The sequence below is a fragment of the Glandiceps talaboti genome, chromosome 5 (assembly GCF_964340395.1).
Source record: "Glandiceps talaboti chromosome 5, keGlaTala1.1, whole genome shotgun sequence".
NCBI classification, from domain to species: Eukaryota; Metazoa; Hemichordata; class Enteropneusta; family Spengelidae; genus Glandiceps; species Glandiceps talaboti.
In genome coordinates, this window is record NC_135553.1 from 17,349,332 (window position 1) to 17,374,400 (window position 25,069).

Here is a 25,069-nt window from a genome sequence, read left to right on the forward strand (position 1 = left end):
GTACGATGGTTATGTTATCTCATAATACTATTTTACTATAAATGTAAAGTTTTGAATCAATTAGGATGCAACGGATACTTGAAGATAAAAATAGCTTGCCATATAACATTTTTTTACGTTCATTATCATATTTTCTCGAGTATATATTAGAGTTAAAAGGTCACAGGTTAAGGACGCATTGCATTATGGGAGTTCTGTTGCTTTGACAACAGCTGCCATTTTTGAAATCAAGTAAGTGGGTTCGAATGAAAACATTGCGAGTTTATCAGGTAAGGTATTAAATTTTTGCAATGTTTGATAAAGTATCGTGGTAAATAGAATCACGTTTTCTTGCCACTTATATCCTTTCCACAAATGGCTACATCGTGTATAAATCTGATGACCATGCATCGAGAGAGTCGTATGGTTTCAGTTCCAGTATTATGTTTATGATTGCGTTCTAAATTCCAAAGTTATGACAATAGCCATGTGTGTTGTAACGTTATTGTTTAATATCCCAAGCATGTGTACACTTAATGAATGTGATCTGCCTCGTATATCAGAACTTCAGTTGTAATTTATTTGGGGAAACCATAATAGGGCAGATATACCATGATGCCTGATGGTGGTGATGGTGGTGGTGATGATGATGATGATGATGCTGATGAGGATGATGGTGGTGATGATGATGGTGATGGTGTTGGTGGTGATGGTGATGCTGCTGAGCAGTGTGTCCTCTAATGATAGCCAAATGTTGTTGTGAGTCAAAATGATAAAAACTAAGATTTCTTGTGAGTCACCACATAGTAAGAGATAAGAGAAAACCAAATCTTGGTGTCTCACTAGAAATTATGCGTGTCAGTGTCACGTCAAATTGGCTTAGAGGGCACACTGCTGTGAGGATGTATGTGATGTCATGATGAAATGGCATACAAGAATTGAATGTGTTATCTGTAAAATCAGTATGAAATGCAAAGAGAATGGAATAACACAACTAAAAGTGATACATATTACTGAAACAAAATTTGACAGTACTAGCTATTTTCATGTATATGTATCTTCTCTTTGCAGGTAGACTATTGATTGTAATTCAGTGCTGTAAAAGGCAAGACAAAAGGCTTCATCATGAGTCGGTTGTATGACACGGTAGAACCTTCTGTCATTGATGAGGACATGCTACAGAAAGCTGTAGAAGAACAGGGACCTAAAGAAGAAGCTGGAAATATTGCAAAACAAGAAGGAATTGATTTCTGTGATGTCACACAACTTAGATTAGATTTTAAAAGTAAGTAATAAAGTGGTCATAATATCACCCACATAATGTAGTTAGTGTCACACGTACCCAGAGTGTCATTGTTGCACATACCGTGACATATACTGTTACACACTCCATGTTTGACACCTGTTTGTAACTTAGATGCCAGGGTTCGAAATAATGGAAAACAATTTCTTGCCTACTGGACAAGTAAAATGCACAAATTAAAAGTCGCTTGTCCAAATCAGAAAGTACTTGTCCAAAAAGTGGATATTTTTGTTGTTGTAAATTTTATTGACATGTCCCTTTTAATAAGTCTTTGCTAGCAAACAAATAACCTTTAATACATCCAGTTTGAGTAAACTCGGGGAAATTTAAGCAGACTAATCATTTGGATCCTTAGAACTATTCATATGTTCAAATATCATTTTTAAACTTTCTGCAGGTACATGAAAGTTTTACTTATGAATGAGCAGATGTTTTAAAATAAAAAACCACGAGAAATTCTACTTATCCATTGGGACAAGTACTTTCTAAAAACCCTTGCCCAGTGCTTCAAATCACTTGTCTGGGACAAGTTAAACATCTTTATTTCAAGCCCTGGATGTACACATAAAACTTGTTCAGTGTTTGTTCAACTGATGACTTATGATATGCTTTCTTTAATTGTCAGTGTGTATTTCCATCTTTTACAAATGATTTGGTTTTATACATTGAATCCAAATGGATAAATTCTGTATTTATATTTTATGATAAGGAACTTGGAGCATATTTGAACATTACAAACACTATCTGTTACCAACTTCCTTATTTTATTTTCAGATATCTTAAAAATTGATAACCTTTGGCAGTTCACAAGTCTCACTAAACTTCAACTTGACAATAACATTATTGAAAGGATTGAGGGTTTGGATGTGTTGGTCAACTTGATATGGTTAGGTAAGTACATGTTATAAACTTTGTCTATATTCTGTTACATTTATCTCAGCAACAAAGTTCAGAACTTCACAGTTTAATTTCAGTTTAATATTCAAAAGTTACATAATTTAAATGCAAAGTCATTAATTTATCTACAGCCATTTAATTTATTTTATTTGCAAAGTTAATTTATTTATATGCAAAGAAATTTTGATTTATATGCAGATTTAATTCATTTATATTCAAATTCATTTCATTTATGTGTAAAGTAAATATGTAGATATTCTTCATTGAATACAGTGATTTGATTTACATGCATTTATATGTACAGTCATTGAAATGCACATAGCAATTTTATATATATGTAAAAGTACTTCAAATTATATACAATTTACTAACTGTTTTATTTGTATGCAATGGTGCTTCATTTGTATACAGACCATTTTATGCAAAATTACTTCATTTATATGCATAATAACTTCAGCTTGTATGTAAAGTAACTGCAGTTTGAACTTGAAGGTACTGTTGCTTTCTGTATGACAGTGTAAAATTATGAAAATGAAGTTTCAATACTGGTAATTATACATTGTTAATGTCAGTAAGTAAACTTTTTTGTGACTTTTCAGAAAATCGGATTAACTCTTTAATTAGTAATGGTGTTTGGCTATGGGTATTTATGTATTGATAACAGAACGACTTTTAAAAATAATCTGACTCAGTTTTTTTTTATTCTTTCACTTAGATTTGTCTTTCAACAACATAGAAGTGATTGAGGGGTTAGAGAAACTGACAAAACTGGAAGATGTGACATTTTACAACAACAGAATATCAGTCATAGAAAACATGGACTCACTCAAAAAATTACATGTGTTCTCCATTGGAAACAATGATGTTAAACCATTAGAAAATGTAAGTATATATAATAAACCAAGGTATTTATGCTGTACACTATACTATCATGGCAGCAGTGTGCCCTCTAATGATAGCCAAATTTTGTTGTTGTGAATCAAAATGATAAAAAACTATGATTTCTTGTGAATCACCACATAATGGGAGATAGGGGAACACCAAATCTTGGTGCGTCACTGGAAATTTTGTGTGTCAGTGGCACGTCACATTGGCTTAGGGGGCACAGTAAAGCAGTGAGGGCCCTGCAGCCATGCAAGTCTTTTCACTATCACAACACACCGTAATCATAGTATGCAATGCATATTGTATACACTACCATAGCAGTAAAGGCCATTGAGTTACTCAAGTCTTTCCACTATCCAAACCATAGTAACATTAACTCATAGAATACCATGCATAGTGTGGTATACCATACTATGGTGGTAAGGGCCCAGGAGCACTATTTCTCTATCACCACACACTGCATCTATGAAATTTTTAAATCCAGTTCTTAATTTATTTGCCACTGTGTCTAAGAATTATGCATTAAAAAGTTGTGTGTGTCAGCAGTTTTTTAAATATTTCTTCACATTTTGGTGGTTAGCGGAATGTAGATTCCTTTAGCACCAAAGGAAAATTTGTTGGTCCTTGAGAGTTGACCTCTATAATGTCATATAATATACGGTGTAGTGTACAGCTATAGGAGTTCTAGAATCAGTCAATTTTGGTACCTGCAATAGTATTTTACCACCTAAGATGAACGATAATTCAATCCACTCCATGTGTTACTTGCTACATACACATTAGGCCTAAGCAAAAAAATTGTTTGGGTCTGGTTACCCGACCCCATCTAGTTTTTCTCGCCAAACCTAAACTTTTTTTTTACGTATTCAAGAAAATAATTAAAATCGCAAAAATTGTGAGGTTTTTCAAGAAATAGTAGATGCTGAAACTGAAATTAACTTAAAAAGACGATATAAAACTGGTTTTCCAATCTGTAATGGCTGTACATCTGATGAGGCGAAACCAATAACACAGCGACCATATGGAAACACAACTACCTGAACTAGACACTCACATATGAAAAAAAAATAATAAAAAATCTCCCTACCCCACCTATTCTAAAATCGAGCATAATCGGAATCACACAATTTTTTTTGTTAGGCCTTACTACAGGCATGCATGAAAATAAGTCTTGTTCTATTTTGATCCTGTGGTTTCAAATAAATTACTATTGCAGGTACTGAGAATTCTCCCTTTAATACTAATAGTTCATTTGGGTCAAATTGCAATGTACTAAGATAATAAAAATTCAATACCACAGTGCCTCCGAGCCATAGCATGGTATAGTTTAGCAAGGCTTCAAAGGGTAATATAATAGTATTGTGATGATCTATTACTAGTATCACTGAGCAAAGTAACTGGGGTACTGGGCCTGCTCTTAGTTTTGGAAATGAAAGTAATGTGTTGAACAAAACATCATCAGCTCATATAGATATAGTGTCTGAACAGTCACAGAGTCAATCAGTTTAGTTTCTCAGTTTTGTCTTGAAAGGGGGGGACACCTATTCCATACCTCCGACCAGCAACTGATGCAATAGTAAATAAACCTTCAAATTTCTACAGTATTGTACAAAGGAATGCTACAAAATGTCCTGTGGTTATCACATAATACATGCTTGTTGAAATATTATAGAATTCACAATTATACACAAACTGTTACAAATATTTCCACTTTTCATATTTTTTTTCCCTTGTGCATTGTACTTGTAAGTTGCCCATAATTATGGACACCCTACTGATTCTAGGAAAACAATATAATATTGTTATCAAACTAGAAACAATCTGCCTCGTGCTTAATCTAAGCCTCCCTGTTTGACATCTGTGAGGTAAATATGTTGTGGCATGTTGTCATCATACACGTAAAGATTGAACCAGTCTAGCATGGATTACATAATGTGATTCTTGTTAGTATTATTTTGGTTTGATTCCACAATAAAAATCAACAGGTACTATAATATTCTTAAATCTAACTTTTTGGCCATTGATTGTATTGACTGCGTATTTTTGACAATTTCCTTGATCCTTTGTCATGTCAAAAGCATAGTACCATAATAGTTAGTGTATGACAAAGTAGATATTATTACATATCTATTGTGCAATACAAACTTCATGAATCCCCCTCCCCTTTTTTTTGTTGAACAGTTTTGAAGGTAATATAGTTTATGAAGTTCTGTTTTTGTCTGCCAACAGATTCTAAAACGTCACAATCGTTTTTATTTTCCAGGTGAAATACCTTCGAAGATTCAAAAATTTGCAGACCCTTAATTTGAGTGGCAATGCCTTCTGTGATGATCCAAATTACAAAGCCTATGTTGTAGCACACATACCTAGTTTGGTCTATCTAGACTTCAGATTAATCGACAGCAACACGGTAAGTTTGTGTCATTACCATGGACTGAAGTCAATATATAAAGGGTATTTTAAGAGCTTTGGAGTGATTTGAAAAATGGCTGTGTGAAGGTCCAGGAGGCATAAATGTGCAATAGAATGCTTCATTTTGAAGATATTTATTTTAACTAAAAGGGTTGTCTTATATTTTGTATTTGAGTGCTACAAGACTAAGAAGTAGTTATATAACAGAGTACTAGTTTAAAGTAATAATGTTTGGAATTTTAAGTAGAAAATAGACTTTAACTGAATTCTACCACATATGTATGTCTTTGCATCTTTAAGTTTTTGCATCTAAAGAAATATACTTTAACTTAGTAAAAGTTGCCCGCTTTGTTATTTCAAACACTTTTCAATTTCATAACTTATTGTCTTTACAGAGGGATTCAGCCAATGAACAGTACAAGTACTCCATAGAAGAACTGGAAGCTGATGAGAGAGCTGCTGAGAGGAAAGAAGAGGAAGAAAAAGCTCAAGAGAAAGAATTTGAACGACAGAAGGTCAGTTTTCATTTCTAAGTTTTTGTGATATCATTGTGACTGGTTTGATGAAATACTCATTTCATTTTCATTAGTCTGAATATAGGAGTGTAAAGTACTCACACAAACAGATACACACACACACACATGCACACACACATATGCACATGCACACACACACACATGCACACGGATGCGCATGCACACACAGACATGCAGACATGCACACACACATATGCACATGCACACACACATGCACATGCATGCACATACATACATACACACATGCACACACACAGACACACACACACACATACATACACACACATACACACAAAGTGTGCACAAATTAAATCAATGTATCGTTCCCTTTCACATATCCTCAATTATAAGCCATATTTTGCTTATTTTCCTAGGATGCTTACGTGGAGAATCTCAATGGGCCACATCTGTTTGAAAGTATGTTTGCAGATGATGCCGAGGCACCTAAACTGGCAGCATTACCAGGGGTTGAAGAATTGCTTGTTATATATCCTTTATGTCAAATACAATCAGTTGTGTATGTACTAGAGTATATGGTGTTTTTAGAGCGGTTGCCGTGTCAACTAAAATATGCTGGAGCTGAGATTAAACATTTTCAAAATTAGAACTAGAGTAAAAACAAAAATCAAAATTCAAAACCCCCATGAAGGAAATCTGTTTTAAAAGATCATAATTTTTATTCTACAGCTAAAAGCCATTTTCTTCATTAGTAATTATTAAAGAAATGGAACATTACCATTGAAAATCCATTCTCCAAGATGAATATGACAAGCAAGATCAAAGCTTCTGAATTTTCAAAAAACCTGTGCTCAATTTATCGTGACAAACCAAAATTAAAACTTGAACTTTTGAAGTTAGATTTTTCCTTAACTTAGCTTACTTTTCAAGAGAAATTTACTGACATCTGCAAGCAGCTGTTTGAGTTTGGTCTTGGTGAACATACAAAGAGACAGGGGGAAGTAGATGAGTTCTTTGAATGTGTAGAAGACGCCAAGACAGAAAACAAAGAAATGGGTACTAAGAGGATTGATAACTTCCTGGCATATAAGAAGAAGGTAAGGTCACAGGTCATTTAATCTCAGTATCTTAAGAACATAGAACATCACTGCCATCAGCCAGTGATGAACTTTTACCACAGTGTCATAAGATATCAGCCAGAGAAGAACTTTAACCACAGTGTCACAGGACATCAGCCAATGATGAACTTTAACCCAAGTGTCATAGGATATCAGCTGGGTATGAAATTTAACCCCAGGGTCATACAACTTCAGCCAGAGTTGAACTTTAACCCCAGGGTCATAGCACTTCAGCCAGTGTTGCATGTTAACCCAAGTGTCATAGGCTATCAGTCGGATATGGAATTTAACCCCAGTGTCACAGCATCAGCCAGCATTGACCTTAAAATGTCAGTGTTGTATTGTGGGGTCACAGGACATTGGTCAGCATTGAACTTAATACATTTGTGTTGTAGTGAGGGTCATAGGACAGTGACAGAAGATGAACTTTATGAAGTGTCTAAGATATCAGCTAGTATATAAGGAGAATATTCAAACAATCTGTAAGTCGTAGTGTTCCCTGCAGCACAGTCAAAATACAAGGCATAACTTTTGAGTGTCTAGAATACTATTGTGCATTGTCTCATAGAATGATCTCTATTTTTTCCTGACAGTTGTTTACTGATTTACCATTGGTCAGTGATCAGAAGGTGCTTGATGCCAGAATAGATGAATACCACAAAGAAGTTAACAGTATTTGGGATTCTTTGATGGGATTTGAACTACAGTTAGTGGACCAACTAGAGGTATGTCATCTTTTCTTTTCTGTAGGATAGGAAATATGCAAAAAGAGAACACTATTAAACCTTTCTTCTTTTCTTCAAGATGAGACCACTTTTCTTAGTCCACATATTTCTCCTGCCAAGTTTCAATAAACATGTTCGCATTTTCTGTGTTGTATGCTAGTTTAGAGTACACATTTGAAAACTTGAATCAGAAAAATAATGTTAATTATATTCGTAGGTGTATTAGAGCTCAATAACTTCCCCTCTGAGAGGTAAAAGTGCATGCATCCATCAACACATAATTTTAAATAATAAACAATGAACTTGTGTTACAAAAACTATTAAAACAAGTCTCTGTGTCTAATATCTGTCTGTATATGTATGCTACATAATTCATAATGTTTTATATATATTTCTCTTCCCTAGGAAACTATCAAAGAGTTTGAACGTAACATGGCTGACATGGTGTCTACATTTGTTGAAAATGTACAAGCACTGTATCCTTTCAAAGCAAATATGGCATAACACAACATGCAAATCACTTTTTTTTCATACATTTCCCAGACTATCCTTCCACTTTGACAAAAAAAAATGTTTGTTTCCGATAATATGACTTCAGAAAATAGGGTAGGTAGGTTTGAATTTTACTTTATTTTACTTCAATTAAATTTTTAAAAATTACTTTGATCCCGAGATAAGATACTTGTCACAATACTTCCGTTAGAGTTTGATAAGGTCTAAAAAAGTGAATGAAGATAATTATAAGTAAATTAGACGAACACTTTATACAGGACTGTGTTAAAAAGTGACCACAGATGAGGCAAAGGCATGAAGGTGTACACAGAAATAGATGTAAATTGTTACCATTTTACCTTTTTGCATCCAAAAATATGTTTAAGGTCTGGAGCTTAAACTAGGGTTATTGGAAACACACTATTTTTTTTATTTGGCCTTACATACGTTTCAAAGACCTAGATTCTCATTAATGTTTTAGCAATTTGTTCCCATGGCTATGGTTTGGCTGATGTGTTTACACACCTCATACATTATGCATGTCCTTCTCTGCCTTCATTAGAATTTGATTTCTATTTGGAAAGGAAAAAGGCAAAAGAATCAATAGTCTGTGTCACATATGGCAATTCTGGATATCTGTGAGATGTATTTGTATAGTTCTAGTTGGGATTACACTATTGATACACATGATACATTGTATGAATGTCAACACATAAAATTCACCTATCCAATGTCATTGATATGATATACAACAAAGAAAAGAAACAAGATACTAGTACGGTAGTCATAGTAACATGATATGCTTAAGCTGTATTAACTGTAAATGGAGTATACTTTTTCGATCTGACAACCATCAATATATTCACTGAAAATTGTGAAAATGTCGATAATCAGACATTGTATATGATGAATAGAGGTCTATTTTATCCAAAAATAGTAATAAATAGTACAGTAACAGGTTGAAATCACGATCAGATTTTTTTTTTTTTTTTTTTTTTTTTTTGGGGGGGGGGGCACTGATTTCAGGGTGCGGACCCAAAAATAAATTTAATTGGATTTATTGTACCATATTATATGTACAGCTACTAGAATACGTTTCCCGTCAAGTGATTCAATACTGTTCAGGGTGTATGGTAGTATGAGTATGTCATTACATCTAACAAAACAGTTTCAAAAAAGTTCCTGTTTCAGCTAGTGCAGCTTTCAAAAAGTCGGAGCAAGGGTTGCAGTAGTAGGACTAGGTTGTAGAAATGTTTGCAGTAGATGTCAGTTGACCGTTAGCTTGACCCTGGACCATGTCAAAAAGAGTTAATTAAACACAACCCTGCACTCATACATAGGCTCATCTTCCCTCGTGTAGAATTCATTTCTTGTTTCCTTGACAATATCATCAGTATTTCACAATGTCGTGAACTTGAAAACCAACACCATGAGAAACTACTGGAGATTGCTGTAATAACGCTGGAAAAGTTTGTCAAGAATGAATTGGACGATGAGATCCCAGATGATCTGAGAGTGGTAAGTCTTGCTCATGAGACATCTTTCACTGAGGAATAACAGAGGTACAACGTAAACAAACACACAAGCTGTACAACTTAGTATGTTTACTCAGCTTTCTTTCTGTCCTGGATGACAATGGCTGTCTTCTACTATTTGGCTAGTGTACAACCTTTGTAACTTTGTAATTTTCCAAGCTGATGAATATGTCTGATCCTTTCCTAGATAAACATTAACAGATCTTTGCAATGAATACAGAACACCAGCAATATATCAACTTCATGAATAGAATTTTCTCTGTACCTTCTCTGATAAAGTTTTCTAATGGAGGAGCCATATCATCTAATCTATACATCAGCTACCACCCAAGATGTTTGCTATATAATATTTCCAAATACAATAAAAATATAATTGTTTATGTTGCTCACGAAATACATTAGTTTGGTTAAAATTGGAAGTATATTGCTGCAAATGTCAACTTGTACTGTTTGTATCACAAACTCAATTGTTACTGTACAGATAATGTCAGATGTCAAATTTAACTTCACTGTGTATGGTTTCATTTGAATCTGACAGTGATCATCTCATCTTCTGCTCTAGGTCAAAGGTCACCCTATCCATGTATTCTTTCGAACATATTGAATCACTTGTGAACATAACATCAAACTTTGTAAAAAGTTTTGATTATTTTTACATCTGTTGAGTTCCGATTACGTGACAAATGATCATTTCATTGACCTGATCTCATAACCTTAGCCCTCCCTAATTTGAATACTCTCACCCATTTTACAGCTATTTGTTGACAAAGACACCATACAGAATGCAGTCAGTGCATCACATGACCTGCATCTACTGAAGATTGATAACCGTGAGGACGACATCATCACACGTGCCAATGGCTGGATGGCGTCATTGATGGAGAAGATCCACCAGGAGGAGGAAATTAAGAGAAGCCGTGACAGAGTCGGTGAAATCAACAATCTTATTGATCATCTGAATGATGAAATCGAGAACTTGGATTTACACGGAGGACTCTAAACATCTTGGACATTGACAAATAACTTCGAGGCACATCATTTTGCGTGCCCCCCCCCCCCCCCTTCTGTCATCTCTGTATTTCATGCAGCGGAAGAGCAGAAAACAGGAAAACATCGGAGTATGATAGAAATTTTGAGGCAGAAACATTTGTCAGTGTTAAAACAAAAGTATGACAAGTTTATGAGATAGGATGGAACATTGACAGGGGTGATGTTGTTTGTAAGGTACGCCGTGATGGTGCACCCTCCTCATACATCAGTCAACCCGTGATATGTATTCATACATTTCATGATGTCTCTTTCAGAATGTATATTACATCTGTATTTGTAAATACTACTGTTTTCTTTTTCTCATCAAGCCATTTATCAGATAATTGCATTAATCAGTGTAAATATTTCTAAATCGAACTCAATTTTTCTCTCTCAATAATTGTTGATTTTCAACATAGGAGAATATATAAAATGACTGCAAACAATAGATTTTTTTGAAGATTTGCATAACATGCATCATTTTATTGTACAAGTTGTTAGTAATAATCCTGTATGTATACATTTGGAAATAAAAATGTCTTTAATAATATTATATCAGTATACAGCAACTTTGTTTGTCATTTTGGTGGCAGGGGTTTACTTTTTGTATGTCTTGTTCAGCTGTAGTAAAATCATCATATTCATGTTCTTACCAAAGTATGCTATATACACACCAAACATATTTTAGTTATAAGGGACATGCATACATTTCATTGCACCAACGAGTGAGTATACCTAGTGAGAATTTGGCTGTACGAATGTGAGGCCCATAGAAATAATGTTAGCAGAAAGTACAGTTAATTATTAAAGCATTTACTACACTTTTAGATGTTATTTCTGTGGACTTTATATGTATGCATCATGGTTCACAATAGATTTGTACACAGTGACGGGGCGTGACAATGCAATGTTGTTTTTCACACAATATGTATATCACAGTCAGTGTGTCACTTTTAGTATTTACCAGAGGAAGCAGTCTGAAAGATCCAATCTTTGTTTCCAAGTAGTGTGTGGTTACATCCGTGGACCAACGACTGGACGAATGACAACCTTCCTGACTACTCTGGAAGTTAACCCCAAAAAGAAGAAATATTTGGGAAGCAAAAACCCATGGCCAGAAAAGTAACTATTTTCATTTCATTTCAAAAAATTACTTATCAAAGACAAACATACCGATACTTCCATTGGTAAACCTCTCCCCATGATTGTGTTAATCACTTTCACCCTTCATTCTCCATTTCTTAATTTGTACAACCTCTAAAACTCTCACAACTTATACAAGACTTCATGCATTAATTACTCTGGATGTGTAGTATACTAATATCATATCATAGCATAGCATAGTTATCTTATATGTGGATGCCTGTACATATCACTGTAAATGAATCAAATGGTCATTTAGTAATAAAGGATTGAACATAAACAATTTTATACAGAACAAATTCTGTACCATGTTCCTGAGTGTATACTAGTAAACTTATATCAGCAAATATATGCAATCATGAGGCCATAATATCAAGAGAACTGCTTGATGCAGTCAGCAAAATACCCACTCAAGTCCAAATCTTATTAACTGTATTGTTCATATGACTACACATGGGAAATCAGCATTCATTTTCAAGAGAGAGATGGAGAGAAAACCTTTACTGTGACATCAAAGGGTTGTAGCCAGGCTTACATTAAACTTGGACCACCAAACAATTAAAAATCACTAATACAACATCTCAAACACAGTGTAACTTCAGCAAAATGTTGTTGATAAATTGGAAGCCCTTCTTTACCACCAACTCAGTGAGACAATACTAGGTAGGTACTTTGACAAGTACGAGTACAAATAAAACTGTTATAGTCTAAAAATATCTGTCACTTCGCCCTGGGCATCCAATGTCATTGATCAGCTTTTGCGACTGGTGTCATTGTTCGGCTTTGGCATCTAGTTTTTCTACGACATGTGTACTTTCTGAAGACAGGTGTACAAACAATGTACCTGCTGCTACCCTGGCTTTAAGATCAGCTTCATCCAAATCATGTGCCCACTCTACACGACCCCATTCTGAAGTCTGTAACAAAGTATACATACCAAGACATAAAACAACACACCTTCAGAGCTGGTTGTAAAGATAAAGTACAGTTCTTGTACCTATATCACATATATATGCTCTGTGAAAGATTACATTTTCACTGTTGAATAACAATAACCATATTTTATGTCTGTCTTTGCCGTCTTTTTGTGTTTTGAAAATCAACTGAAAATATCAAATTTGATCGAAAGGTAGGTTCAGAGGTCATATATTCATGCTAGGCCAAGCATATTCATCCACAGATACAAACAAACGTAATACATTAGTTAGCGCTGCCACAAAACAGACAGTGGTTTACAACAATGACTTCGTAGGTCACATTTACTTAATTATGCACTCACCTGATAAACATATTCTAGTCTTGACAAGTGTACGGCTTCCTCTACAGTTAGATGACGGTCTATAAGAGCACTTGTTAGAATCAGAGACTTCAAATTTTGAACTATTGATTCATAGCCTGCCAAGAAAAACAGCAAAATTGATGAAAAATTCTACATAAAATTGAAAACAATTTTATGTAACGGTAACGGAAAAGTTTGAAGTCAACACTCAGACAACAGTAATTCAATATCTGTTGATAATCTGTAATTAGATATTATTCCCCAATATTTTTCTACATTCAACCCAAAATATGCATGACCTAAGGGGCCTTGTCACTATGAGTGGAAATGAATGAAGGAATATATTGAGAAATAACAATTACAATCATACCCCTGCAAGCTTAATTTATGGAAAATTTGGAATAGCAATTTCAGTTTTCAATTATAGTTTGAGCATCGCAGAACCAATGTGTGTTGCCATAACATAGAATGATCAGGGTATAAATTCCATACTTTTTGTTCAAATGCCTTCAACTTGGCTAGCACATGGTATAATGAGAAACATTTTCTCAACATGTTGGTGATACAGAAAGTAAGAATCTTTGATGCTAAGCCTTACCTACAATAGCCCAAGTATTATAAGACTTTAGATGTTGTCTAAACACTTCTCTTGTTTCTGGTGAAATTTCTGGTCCCATCAAACTTGTAGTGGCATGTATGTTGACATTGTAACGTCTGTTGACCCATTGAAGAATTGGATTCCATTCTTTCTGTTGTAGAGCATAGAATTCTGGAGGCTCTTCTTCATGGAAACTGAAAATGTCAAAACAATATGGTGACAACAAACTACGCATGCTTTTTCAGTATATGTGATTATACCATGTGACATTCAGTGTATGATGTACCCTGGGTAATAATTTCAGTATCTACTCATGGTAATGCTATCATGTGTCCAGTGCAATGGTTTCCATACTGCATGGTCATCAGGGAGTTAAGAATGTACTGTCTGTATTACCATTGGTCTGGGATAATAATTGTACTGAACAACACTATTATATGCTTATTGCCCAGCTATGCGGGCACTAATAGATGTTTATTACCCTGAGAACTGTTTGTAGCTATCCTGAGCCTGAAAGCTGGGAGAAATAGTACATAACAGCATGACGGGTAATATAACGTCTACTAGTGCCAGAATATGGCCAGGTAATAAGAGTTTTATTACACATCATATTCTAAGGTACACATTCTTTCCATAGTCACTGATACGACTTCCTTGCTACATAAATATTGCCCCAAGGAAAATAGAATGCAAATAGTGTCCTATATGCAAATTGAGGTCACTTTGGGTTAATAGTACATAACATGTGATACGATCTATGCCAATCATTGAAGGCTAAATGAAAACGGCATGTTACAAACACAAGTAGTCCAATGAGACACAACACAAGCTTGTTGAGAATGACTCACCATACAGTATCTGTGTTCAGAAAGTGTAGTATTGCCTTGATCACAGTTTCTTTATTTCTGTGTGTTGGGTTATCCAGTAGTGTATAACATAAAGATGTCTGTGGAGAAGAGAACAAACAAACTGAAGAAAACGAATGAATCAACATCATTGCATGGATGAATGGCGCTCTGATAAATCATTGAGTGTATTCTAGAAGGTGGATGGATTAAGTTGAAACAAGAATCTTAACTGGTATACAAAATATATGAATGACTCTGGTAATCAAGCCTTCATTTACTACGATAGGTGCAAACTAAATCTATTGTTCTTCAATATGGTAGATTACACGAGTGGGTGATAGCGGTTCCTCTGTTGTGCAATTTTAATCACCCTGTGATCAACATAGTGTAAACATTGGAAGTCCCAAAACAGCACTGTAAGTTCATGAAACTCTAAATAAACTAGTTTTCACCCCCCCCCACCCCCCCGAACTGAAACTATAATTAAACCAACATCCATTCAATAGCTTATCACTGTTGTATCAACATGTTGCGACAATAGTTGTAGTTTGTGTCTATCTTTAGAAAACCAAAGGCTCAACTACCCGGGTATAAGGTAATACATGGCTCTGATATAAAACATGCAAATTCATTTGGGGAAAGATAAGAAATGTTTCAATACAAGTATTTCTCTCTACTTCCATATTTGAGATTGTCATTCACTATAAGCATAAGTAACATAGAAATACAATACAATACACTCAGTTGACTTCTATTGTGTACGACCCCGGCCCCTAGCCCTTCCATACAACCCAACACCTACCATATGCATTGTGTGTCTCTTGATCTTCTCATCTTGTGAGTCCCATTCATTAGCCACACAGATAGCCAGTGCTTCATTTGGTACAGTGAAGATTTTACCCATGGGTGTTTTCAATTTACGATTGTCTAAATTGATTTCATACATTCCTTCTGACTGTGTTATACTCACATTCTTGTAGAATTTTCTTACATCTGAAAAGATATATAAATGTGAGAAATTAGGGACTACTAGAATAAAGACCAGTATATACATCAGCTGAACAAAGCATCACTTGTTTATCATTCATTACATGTCTCTGGTCATGCAATGTACTGTCTATAAAATGATTGCTGCTACTAAGTACGACTAAACCCTTCAAATGCCAATCACATCCTACAAGGTGTCTATTTACACAAACTCGCTAAAAGGATATTGGCCAATCAGAAAGGAGTGACTGAGTGTCCGTGCCACACACTGTGCTCAACTGCCAAGGGTGCACTTAGTAATTACAACCCCGGCTGGCAACACTTGTTTTCAATGGTGATATCTTTTTCTGTATGTGTTCCTGGATTGTGGAACAGACTGCCACCTGCTCTCAATTGTCAAGCCTCAGACTCATCTTTTTAGACAATTTTCTTTTATTGAGTGATGTTTTCGATTTTATTGTATATGTATAGCACTTAGAGATGTGTTGTTAACATTGTTTAACATGCAAGCATTCTCTGAGAAATAAATATTAATATCATAACAAATGTTAGAGACAGGACCCTAACACAGCAAAGTGCACATTACAAGCAATACCATCATGATACATAATTTGTTTATTGAGAATACGCCATGGCAGGCAGAAGATGTTTTCCACAATGATAATAAACTATCTAAAATACTAATTATTTGTTACATAGCAGTATTCATTATTCTATAGGTAAATGTATTATTCAATTGCAACTTCAGCATTAAAGTGCTTAGGATTAAATTCTTCAAGTAGCAACCAATGTCCTACCAGGTACCCATTCATATGGGCTGACTAGGGGCACAGTCATATCCATTCAAAAACAAATTACAAATTAATATTTATGATATGGCCATGACATCAAGGAATTCATTAATATTTCCATAATGGTAAATGAAAAACATAAGCCTTCGAAATATATAAATACATCATGTACATGTTCCTACCGAGGCTACTCTACAGTACAGTTAATTATTGTCATTAAAATTGACCCACGTTCCACTATGTATAACAATCCCCTAATACGTCCATGGTACAATATACAGTCACTGAAATTGAATCAAGTGTCAACTACTTTTGCATGTAAATAGCTATTAAAGCTGTATTTTGTCTATTCCTGCTTGCAGACAGAGTACGGGACACGATTCGTGTGTCCCTAACGGTATAAGGAAAGGCACTCTGATCCCTGCCCTGCTAACAGGACTGCATAACCAACATACCAACCGATACCAACCTCTGATAAAGGATGACATTCGTCGATATTGGTTCGTTTGTCTTGATTGCTGATGAAGGCAACGGTGGCACACAAGAGAAAATCGCGCAAACATCTTCGGAACAGCGAGAGCGAGAAATTTACAAGGATTTTATAACGCGTTCAAGGTTCAGATCTAGAGAACCCACGTTTGATGAATCACGTGTGTTGGTTTCTGGAGCTACTACGTTCGTAAAATCATTTGCAAAAGCACTTCTGTGATTGGTTCGTATCCTTACTCATTTTCGGGTAATCCAATTACAATCGCCGTTATAAATTTTCGTTAATCTTGATAAAGCTGGGGGATCTTTCTTAGCGGCCATCTTTGGCGTAGGGGAAAGCCCTTCCTTTCTGTCAACAGTAGCAGTGAAATCGGCAAAATGCCTGGAAAAGTAGCTCTGGTACCACCTCCCCCGGCGTACTCGAAACAACCGGGAGTCACAAGGTCCCTTTTGTACAGTGGTTCGAAATTCCAAGGTTATCAAAAAAGTAAAGGTAACTGCTATGACGTTGAGGTCGAATTGCAGGTAAGTCAACGTTATATTACATATGACAACAGATGCGTTCTACCGGTACCGGTCATGGAAAATATCAATATGATGACGTTAACGGTACCTCTGTAATATGCGCGGCGCGCGGGGAGAGGGGAGAGGCATAATCCAGCAATTTTACATAAATACCATACTCTAGGTATAAGAAGAACGTTGGTTGTTCTATCCTTTCGTAATCGTAGACTCACCATGTTTGAAGTCACGCTTGGAAGTTGGAAAAACTAAACATATAATTATTTTATGTTTTATATCATACATTTATTCAGAAAAAAATGTTTGACTGTAAAAGCTTTATTATTTTATTAGTTTTAGGTAAGTGCGATGTCAGGGAATATGGAGAACTTTCGCGATATATTGAATTGACGAAGATATGTTTTTGATTCGAAAAATACATACTTATATAATAATATGATTCTCAAATTTGATTATGAATTAATGAGACTTCTAACTACCCATGGTAACTCAGTACCATACAAGATGTAAGCATACATCAGACGTTATGACCATTAAAAATTATTATGCATATTTATCATTCCACAAACTCCTGAACTTTTCAACAAGAAGCTCACTATTTGCTATTTGTACTTTTGTCAAATTTTCCCTGAAGAAATCTTTGCCTGACAAAATTAATTGTGAACATTTCTCAGAAAGTGATGAAATCATTTGGTATCTATGTTATAAAATTAACAGTGTGCCCTCTAAGCCAATTTGACGTGCCACTGATGCACGCAATTTCTAGTGATTCACCAAAATTTGATATTCCCCTATCTCTTATACTATGTGGTGACTCACAAGAAATGTCAGTTTTTATCGTTTTGACTCACAACAACAAAAATTGGCTATCATTAGAGGACACACATAACCATCCTGTTTTCATCATACAAAACAGAATGAACAAATAGCACAATAACACTACTCCTGGTTACATCACTGACTTGATTAACTGTAATAGTACTAATACTGCAACTTGTTCACTTCACTCAAACAACAAAAGTCTACTTCATGTACTCCTTTGTAATACAAAGTTCTCATGGATAGCACCCATCTTATGGAACAGTATATCACTAGAACTTCGTTCATCACCAGCTTTTGATAAATTCAAGAAGGATATCAAGGTGCATCTGAGCTTTCTAACTTTTAACAGTGATCTACTATTGTTCCTGTTCAGTACCATAGAACATTATGTTGAATTGGATTTTGGTGCTATGCAAATTATTTGATTGTTTGGTTAGTTGATTGATTGATTGATTGATTGATTGATTGATTGATTGATTGATTGATTGATTGATTGCAAAAATACTCCAAATTACTGATGGTCACAATACATGTTAAGTTTATACAACCATAAAATCATTATAGCCCAAATCATAACACAACTTTTCCAAACAGCTGATTCAATACACTTTAAAATGTCCACCATCGATTAATACTAATCTTATTTCAATGTTATAAAAACAACACACCTTTTGACAAGAGAAAAGAAAACAGAAAAGAGGTAAAATAGGTTTCATATTCTAACTTCAGAGTCCAGCATGGGTCCATGATAATTACTTTAGGTGTCAGAGAGTACACCTGAAAACATGCATTATCATGATCACGCTTCAATTAGCTTTTTTAGCCTTGTGCTGACCTGTGAAAAGACAGCGCTGTTAGATATAACAATTAATTAATCAAGCATAACAAATGTTTTGTTTGGTTGTCATGTCATGAACACTCATCAAGGAATAGTCCACTGTCAAATGAGCCATAGAGTGAGGAAAGAAGATTCCTATCTATCTCATGTTAATTACATGTAATTAAGCCAATGGGACACATTTCTCATTCCACAGCTCCTGTATTGAATTACAATTTGATGTAACTTTAAAAGAGATAACTGTACAAAATGAGTGCATTTTAGCAAAAATAACATTTATGTAAAAGTTGTACTATTACAGCACTGGTATTATGAAAACATGAATGCTAATTAAGTAATAACGCATGCCAGCGAGGGCAATATTGCCCGAGCGCATGTGTTATTAATTTTATTACACCGTCCCTCGTAAAGCTCACCTTTCTGTGTTATACGGACTTCAGCGTAAAATGTAGTCAAGGCCTCATCTAATGTTGCGGCGGTGAAAGTTTCCATTGCGCGTTCTCCATATCCAAATTTGGAACCGATATAATCTTTAAAAACAGAGACGCAATGATTGGTAGCAATTTTTGTGTTCTTACTGTCCAATTCTAATAAAATGTCATCGAGTTCTGTACCGGAAAGGTTTGCGTGTCTTACTGCGACAGTCGCCATGTGTGAGCGAAAGTAGTGAACGACAATTTGTTATGCGCAGAAGCAGTGCGCAGTGGTTCAAACAACTTCAGCGGGCAATAGTCCCGGGCATTAGTCGCTGCACGAGTGGGCAATATCACCTTGTGGGCAATAGCCCAGTTAAAATCGGTCACGTGATACGAGTCTGACCAATCACAGCCTTCGGAAGAACACCGAGGTGTAATAAATTGTTATCAATGATGGTCTTTATCAAAAATCAAGACAGATATGTATGTTTAATAGATCAAGTTCATGTAAAAGATATGGCTGTGACAGGATTAGGGTTTTAACAATGAGTGTTTCAATAAATGTAAATTTTAAATTCAGATCTTTTTACCTTTATTAAATGGAGATGGTGTAAGATTGCTAATAGTGACCTTAATTAAGGTAGAATGGATCACGGCAGCAAAGTTCCATGAAAATCCAAGTTCTTCCATCCTTTCCAAACTTTGCCATATGAAAGATTATTACTGGTCCCTTTCACATAATCTTGTTTGCAAGGAAATCTTCAATCTTTTATTCCCCCATAGATTTAACAGCGGTATTCGGCATATTGGATACTAAAATGACAAAATTTTGATATCATTTTGACCTTAATTTCAAAAATGTGTACCATGACCCCAGATTTTTAAAATCTGTTTTAACTTAGAAAAGGTTTGGTTTTCTTGAACCAAGGAACAGCAACAGTTTAAAGAGTTTATATCCGAGATGCATTCTACATTAAACTGTGTTCTTGTATGTCTTGGTATTAGACATGTCTATGTCGTCAGTTTTGTTGTTCTGCTTGATCACCATACAATATTTTCTGTGACAATTCTCCAACAGCATGTGGACGAAGCCAACAGTTTCTTATGTGGTTATCTGAAAATAAAAGGTTTAACAGAAGAATATCCAACACTCACGACATTCTTTGATGGCGAAATCATCAGCCAGAAATATCCATTTCTCACAAGGAAATGGGAGGCAGATGAAGAAGTGGACAGAAAACACTGGGTAAGGTATACAGTATAGTCATGTAATGAAATAGTCTGTAAGGTATGCCATGACAGAGTGCCCTCAAACATCAGTGAATCCCTTGAGGTAGCCAACGCTGGTGAGGGTGGCACGACACGACATATCTTACAGTCATGATGTAATGAAAGTGAACTCAGTAAAACTGATTAGAAGCTCACATTATTTTTTCAGTAACTTTACTTTATAACTCACATTGTTTCTCCAGAAATGATGTATGCCCCCTGAGGGTAGTAATAATGTGTTATAAATATGTCAAAATGTGTTTGATTTTACCAATATTGACTATTTTTGTACAGTACATAGAAAATTCTGGTCATGAACAACAATGTAGTATGGAAATAAGAAAGGTTGTATAGACTTGTGCGGGGGGGGGGGGGGGGGGGGGGTTAGTAATAGTTATTTGTTTTCAATACTAAAGTGGCTATATGAATGAGGATTGGTATTTATTTTGGATTTTTTAATATTTAAACAATTTTATTGTAACTTCCTGCCTGAAAAATCAATGGGAAACAACAAAGACCATGTTCTGTGTTTGTGACTCAATATATTACAAAAAACCTTGAATAGTACAAAAAGGTTATTGAGTGATATACACAGTGTAAATATGCATCCAATAAAATATTGTTTCTTTTATTCTAGGGAAAATTTTTATCTTTTTACCAATATGCCAAAACATTTAACACGGACACTTTTGATTATGAAGAGTTAAAACACACAGATTTTGTATTTATGAGGTGGAAGGTAAGTCAGTTTTGAACAATTTACACTCAGATTCCTAACAAACAGTGTCGTGGAAATACTGATTAGGTAGTCATAGCAACAAGAACTTTACAAAACATCAGAATTAGCATGTTTGGGATATTTGACAATTAAATATTATTCCCCAATATTTGTCTTTGTTCAGCCAAGGAAAATATGAATGACCTAAGGGGTCTTTTGTCAGTACGAGTTGCTAGACAAGTAATGACAACCCTTAGGTCGTGAGTATTTTCCGGCTGAGTGAAGAAAAGTATTGGGAAATAATATGATTATACCATCACCTGTAATATAAAAAAAAATGGAGTAATGGCAATTTTGAGCGTTTTGATTCCTTTTTTTTGAAAACAGTGGAACCAGTGATGTAGACATGCATCGTGTCATAGACACGTGCTGTCATGACGTAGAACAACCAGAGTATATGTTCCATATTTTTTGTTGAACCTGGCTAATACATGGTATAATTTCACATATGACAGTAGGTAACTTCACTTTGATTGCTATAGCATTAAACCAATAAATAATTTGCCAATCCTATGACATACTCTATTTTGTTTTATTTTTGCATCTATGTAATTTCCTTCTTTTTTTCTCTCTCTCGTCAGGAGCATTTTCTCGTTCCAGATCACACAATCAAAGATATAAACGGTGCATCATTTGCCGGATTTTATTACATTTGTTTTACTAAATCTACAGCAAGTATAGAAGGCTATTACTATCACAGGAGTTCTGAGTGGTAAGTTATTGTCGCAAAGGAGCAGTAATTGTTATTTCAAATATTTTATTTAACATGTGAAAACAGTTATTTCGTCTGTAAAAGTTTAATTGTCCTTTTCTATATATCGCGAGCAGTGCCCCTCTTATGGAACAGTATACCACTTGAAGTTGAAGTTGAACTTTGTTCTTTGTCAACTGTCGATAAATTCAAGAAGGATATCAAGACATATCTGTTTGCAAGAGTTTTCTCTAACTTTTTATATTGATCTACTATTGTTCCTGTTCGTGTAGCTTCTGATTAGTTTCTGTCAAACAGAGCCACTGAACGGTATTTTGGAATCTGCTGTAGTAAAAACTTTGCACTCATAGTATTGATGAGGACTAATTTTTTGTTGTTGTCTTTTGTTTCTTACAGGTTTCAATCTCTAAATCTGACTCATGTACCAGAACATAGCATACCAATCTATGAATTCAGATGAACTTTGACCTACTCCAATCTAATATGGTGACACTTGCAGTCAACTCCATCAAATGTGTGTTGAACTTTTGACAAAACCAAATGATAAAACATTTACTCTTCTATTTTGTATTATACAGGACTTGATAATGACAGTCACTTTGCCTCTCACTTTCAGTTTTCTTTAGTTTATAAGTCAAATTCCCCCCTTCTCTCTTTTCCTTCTCTCAATGGAGAAAGTTCTCCATTTGAAAATACTTGAAGGAATAATTTTGAGATGTTGTAAGAAATAAATTTTTTGATGTAGATTTAGTAGACAAAGTCTACTGAACTGTGATACAGGATATTTGATTACTATTGACAAATATGAATTATTATTGTATTCTAAGATATTTAATTATTTTGTAGTAGAAATTTGTTCTAAAATTTAACACTGCTCAAATTAACGTGCTTCCATAGATAAAATATTTAATTTCACTCAATTTATTTAGAATAGGTGCAAACCTGTAGTTGCCTACGTTATCGTACCTTCATTAGTTTTGCACAAATCAAAGTACAGAATTTCTGGTTTTGACAACCCTGAGATTGAAGCTGATCTGGAAGATGATTTTTGTGATTGGCAATGGATAGGACAGTTGTCGGAGGGTAAAGTGCATTCCTTATGCCATAGGTCCAAGAAATACTTTCTGTATCTTTTTTTGGGGGTATTTGAATTCTTTTAAAAAATTAAAAAGTTGAAGAAATTTGGATATTTGTTTTCACATTTGCATGAATTAAAAGCCCACAGTTCACAAGTTATTTGTATTGAGTTACTAAGAGCTTGTAGCTGTATATTATTACATGTGGTGTTTTAGTTACTTGATATGCAGACTAAGATATGTCGTCGTGTCATTCTGCCCTCACGGCATCCTCTCGGGGTTGACTGATGTGTGAGGGCGCCCCCTTATCTCAGCGTACCTTACAGACTACTTGCCATGTTATATTCATTGAAATATTGTGATTTGTGTAGTGACAGAGATTTGTATTAAAGTGGCCATATGGATGAGGATTGGGTATTTATTTTGGATTTTTAATTTATAAAACATTTTATCACTTGAAAAATCAATGTGAAAAATCAATGGACCGATAAGTGTGTGAAATGTTTGTTATTGTACGTACAATAAACATGTTCACACATTTTTTTTTAGCTTTTTGCAGTGTATTGAGTTACAAAACACAGACTTAGTCTATGTTGTTTCACATTGATTTTTCAAGTAGGAAGCCATGATAAAATTGTTTTATGAATTAAAAATCCAAAATTAATACCCCCAATTCTCATCCATATGGCCACTTTAACAAACATTTTCTAGGATATTCTCCACATATTGCTTTGTGATTAGGCAATCAGTTGACTGATTTTGAAACTGTCACGGCTTGTGGACCCAGGTTGGCTTCAATGTTGCTGACAGCTAGTAATGCAAAAAAAAAAAAAAAAAAATTCTGATACCAAAGCTCGAAAACATAAAAAAGTAAAAAAATAAAAAAATTCAGATACCAAAGCTTGAAAACATAAATTAAAACTTTGTATTACACCACTTGAGGACACAGGTTGAAAGCTTAGATTATTCAAGCCTTTTGGTGCAGTATATGTAAACATTTCCTGCCTTGATACACAAACATTTCCTACATATGTGACAATTTTATATTACTGTGCTGTAGCAAGCAAAGTTTCAGCGAGCAGACCATATCACTTTATTTTTTTTTAAATGTGAGAATTTTCAAATTTCTTCAACTTTCTTCAATACTACTTCATAAATATTATCTAGCTAAAAGGCTTCCACAGAATTATTGCTTTCAAAGAAAAAGTTAGAAATGCACACATACTTTAACCTACTTACTATACATAGTTATAGAGAAGGTGTTACTGTGGGTGTGATTTCTACTTTTCATCTGCAAAATCCCACCCAGACAAGCTATTTCAGATTTTGATCGTAAATTTAATTTATATATTGGCGTAAATAATATTGTAAATCATTTGTCCCATATTTAAAATATTTTGTTGTTTTGTAACCATGAACAGATTTACTCATCATTTGAATAGGTATACTATTATAAGTCATTATCACAGGGGGTCTGAAATTATTAGTTCTCTACAACTTTTTATATTAAAATAATGTATTTGTAGAATTGTACAAAGATAGCAAAACATAGAATAATCTCCATCAAGACAATATAAGGAAATTTTCCCACACTTTAGAGGACACCCAACATCCGCTTGAAGTTCAGATGAA

At 34.7% G+C, this 25,069-nt stretch overlaps 3 protein-coding genes across 4 annotated transcripts; 2 read left to right on the forward strand and 1 right to left on the reverse strand.

The window, feature by feature from the left end:
* Nucleotides 1-206: 206 nt before the first annotated feature.
* On the forward strand, nt 207-11,360 carry LOC144435624 (dynein regulatory complex subunit 3-like). 2 transcript variants are annotated; one of them, XM_078124218.1, is made up of 12 exons: nt 207-269; nt 1,051-1,264; nt 2,057-2,173; nt 2,895-3,061; nt 5,328-5,474; nt 5,872-5,991; nt 6,387-6,499; nt 6,893-7,067; nt 7,682-7,813; nt 8,219-8,289; nt 9,700-9,823; nt 10,595-11,360. In XM_078124218.1, exons 2-12 carry the CDS (start codon nt 1,105-1,107, stop codon nt 10,838-10,840), a joined length of 1,572 nt encoding a protein of 523 aa, XP_077980344.1. In that variant the 5' UTR covers nt 207-269; nt 1,051-1,104; the 3' UTR covers nt 10,841-11,360. The 2 variants fall into 2 exon arrangements, with proteins under 2 accessions (XP_077980344.1, XP_077980345.1); XM_078124219.1 differs by having other exon boundaries at nt 6,387-6,494; nt 6,888-7,067.
* Nucleotides 11,361-12,423: 1,063 nt separating this feature from the next.
* Nucleotides 12,424-17,137, reverse strand: LOC144435836 (ATP synthase mitochondrial F1 complex assembly factor 2-like). Its single transcript, XM_078124473.1, has 6 exons — nt 16,985-17,137; nt 15,540-15,730; nt 14,738-14,835; nt 13,890-14,083; nt 13,292-13,407; nt 12,424-12,929 (listed from the first exon to the last, which is right to left on the reverse strand). Exons 1-6 carry the CDS (start codon nt 17,076-17,078, stop codon nt 12,783-12,785), a joined length of 840 nt encoding a protein of 279 aa, XP_077980599.1. The 5' UTR covers nt 17,079-17,137; the 3' UTR covers nt 12,424-12,782.
* Nucleotides 17,138-17,326: 189 nt separating this feature from the next.
* On the forward strand, nt 17,327-23,001 carry LOC144435804 (glucose-induced degradation protein 4 homolog). Its single transcript, XM_078124429.1, has 5 exons — nt 17,327-17,529; nt 20,681-20,848; nt 21,509-21,610; nt 22,231-22,361; nt 22,758-23,001. Exons 1-5 carry the CDS (start codon nt 17,383-17,385, stop codon nt 22,819-22,821), a joined length of 612 nt encoding a protein of 203 aa, XP_077980555.1. The 5' UTR covers nt 17,327-17,382; the 3' UTR covers nt 22,822-23,001.
* Nucleotides 23,002-25,069: the final 2,068 nt, after the last annotated feature.

Coding starts and splice junctions, on each gene's coding strand:
- LOC144435836 (XM_078124473.1), bottom strand. CDS start 17,078: ATGTTTGCGCGATTTTCTCTTGTGTGCCACCGTTGCCTTCATCAGCAA. Junction 15,731..16,984: donor AATGTCATCCTTTATCAGAG/GTTGGTATCGGT, acceptor ATATCTTTTCAG/ATGTAAGAAAATTCTACAAG. Junction 14,084..14,737: donor CTGAACACAGATACTGTATG/GTGAGTCATTCT, acceptor TGACATTTTCAG/TTTCCATGAAGAAGAGCCTC.
- LOC144435804 (XM_078124429.1), top strand. CDS start 17,383: ATGCCTGGAAAAGTAGCTCTGGTACCACCTCCCCCGGCGTACTCGAAA. Junction 17,530..20,680: donor ACGTTGAGGTCGAATTGCAG/GTAAGTCAACGT, acceptor ATTCTCCAACAG/CATGTGGACGAAGCCAACAG. Junction 21,611..22,230: donor TTGTATTTATGAGGTGGAAG/GTAAGTCAGTTT, acceptor CTCTCTCGTCAG/GAGCATTTTCTCGTTCCAGA.
- LOC144435624 (XM_078124218.1), top strand. CDS start 1,105: ATGAGTCGGTTGTATGACACGGTAGAACCTTCTGTCATTGATGAGGAC. Junction 6,500..6,892: donor GTTGAAGAATTGCTTGTTAT/ATATCCTTTATG, acceptor AACTTAGCTTAC/TTTTCAAGAGAAATTTACTG. Junction 7,814..8,218: donor AGTTAGTGGACCAACTAGAG/GTATGTCATCTT, acceptor TCTCTTCCCTAG/GAAACTATCAAAGAGTTTGA.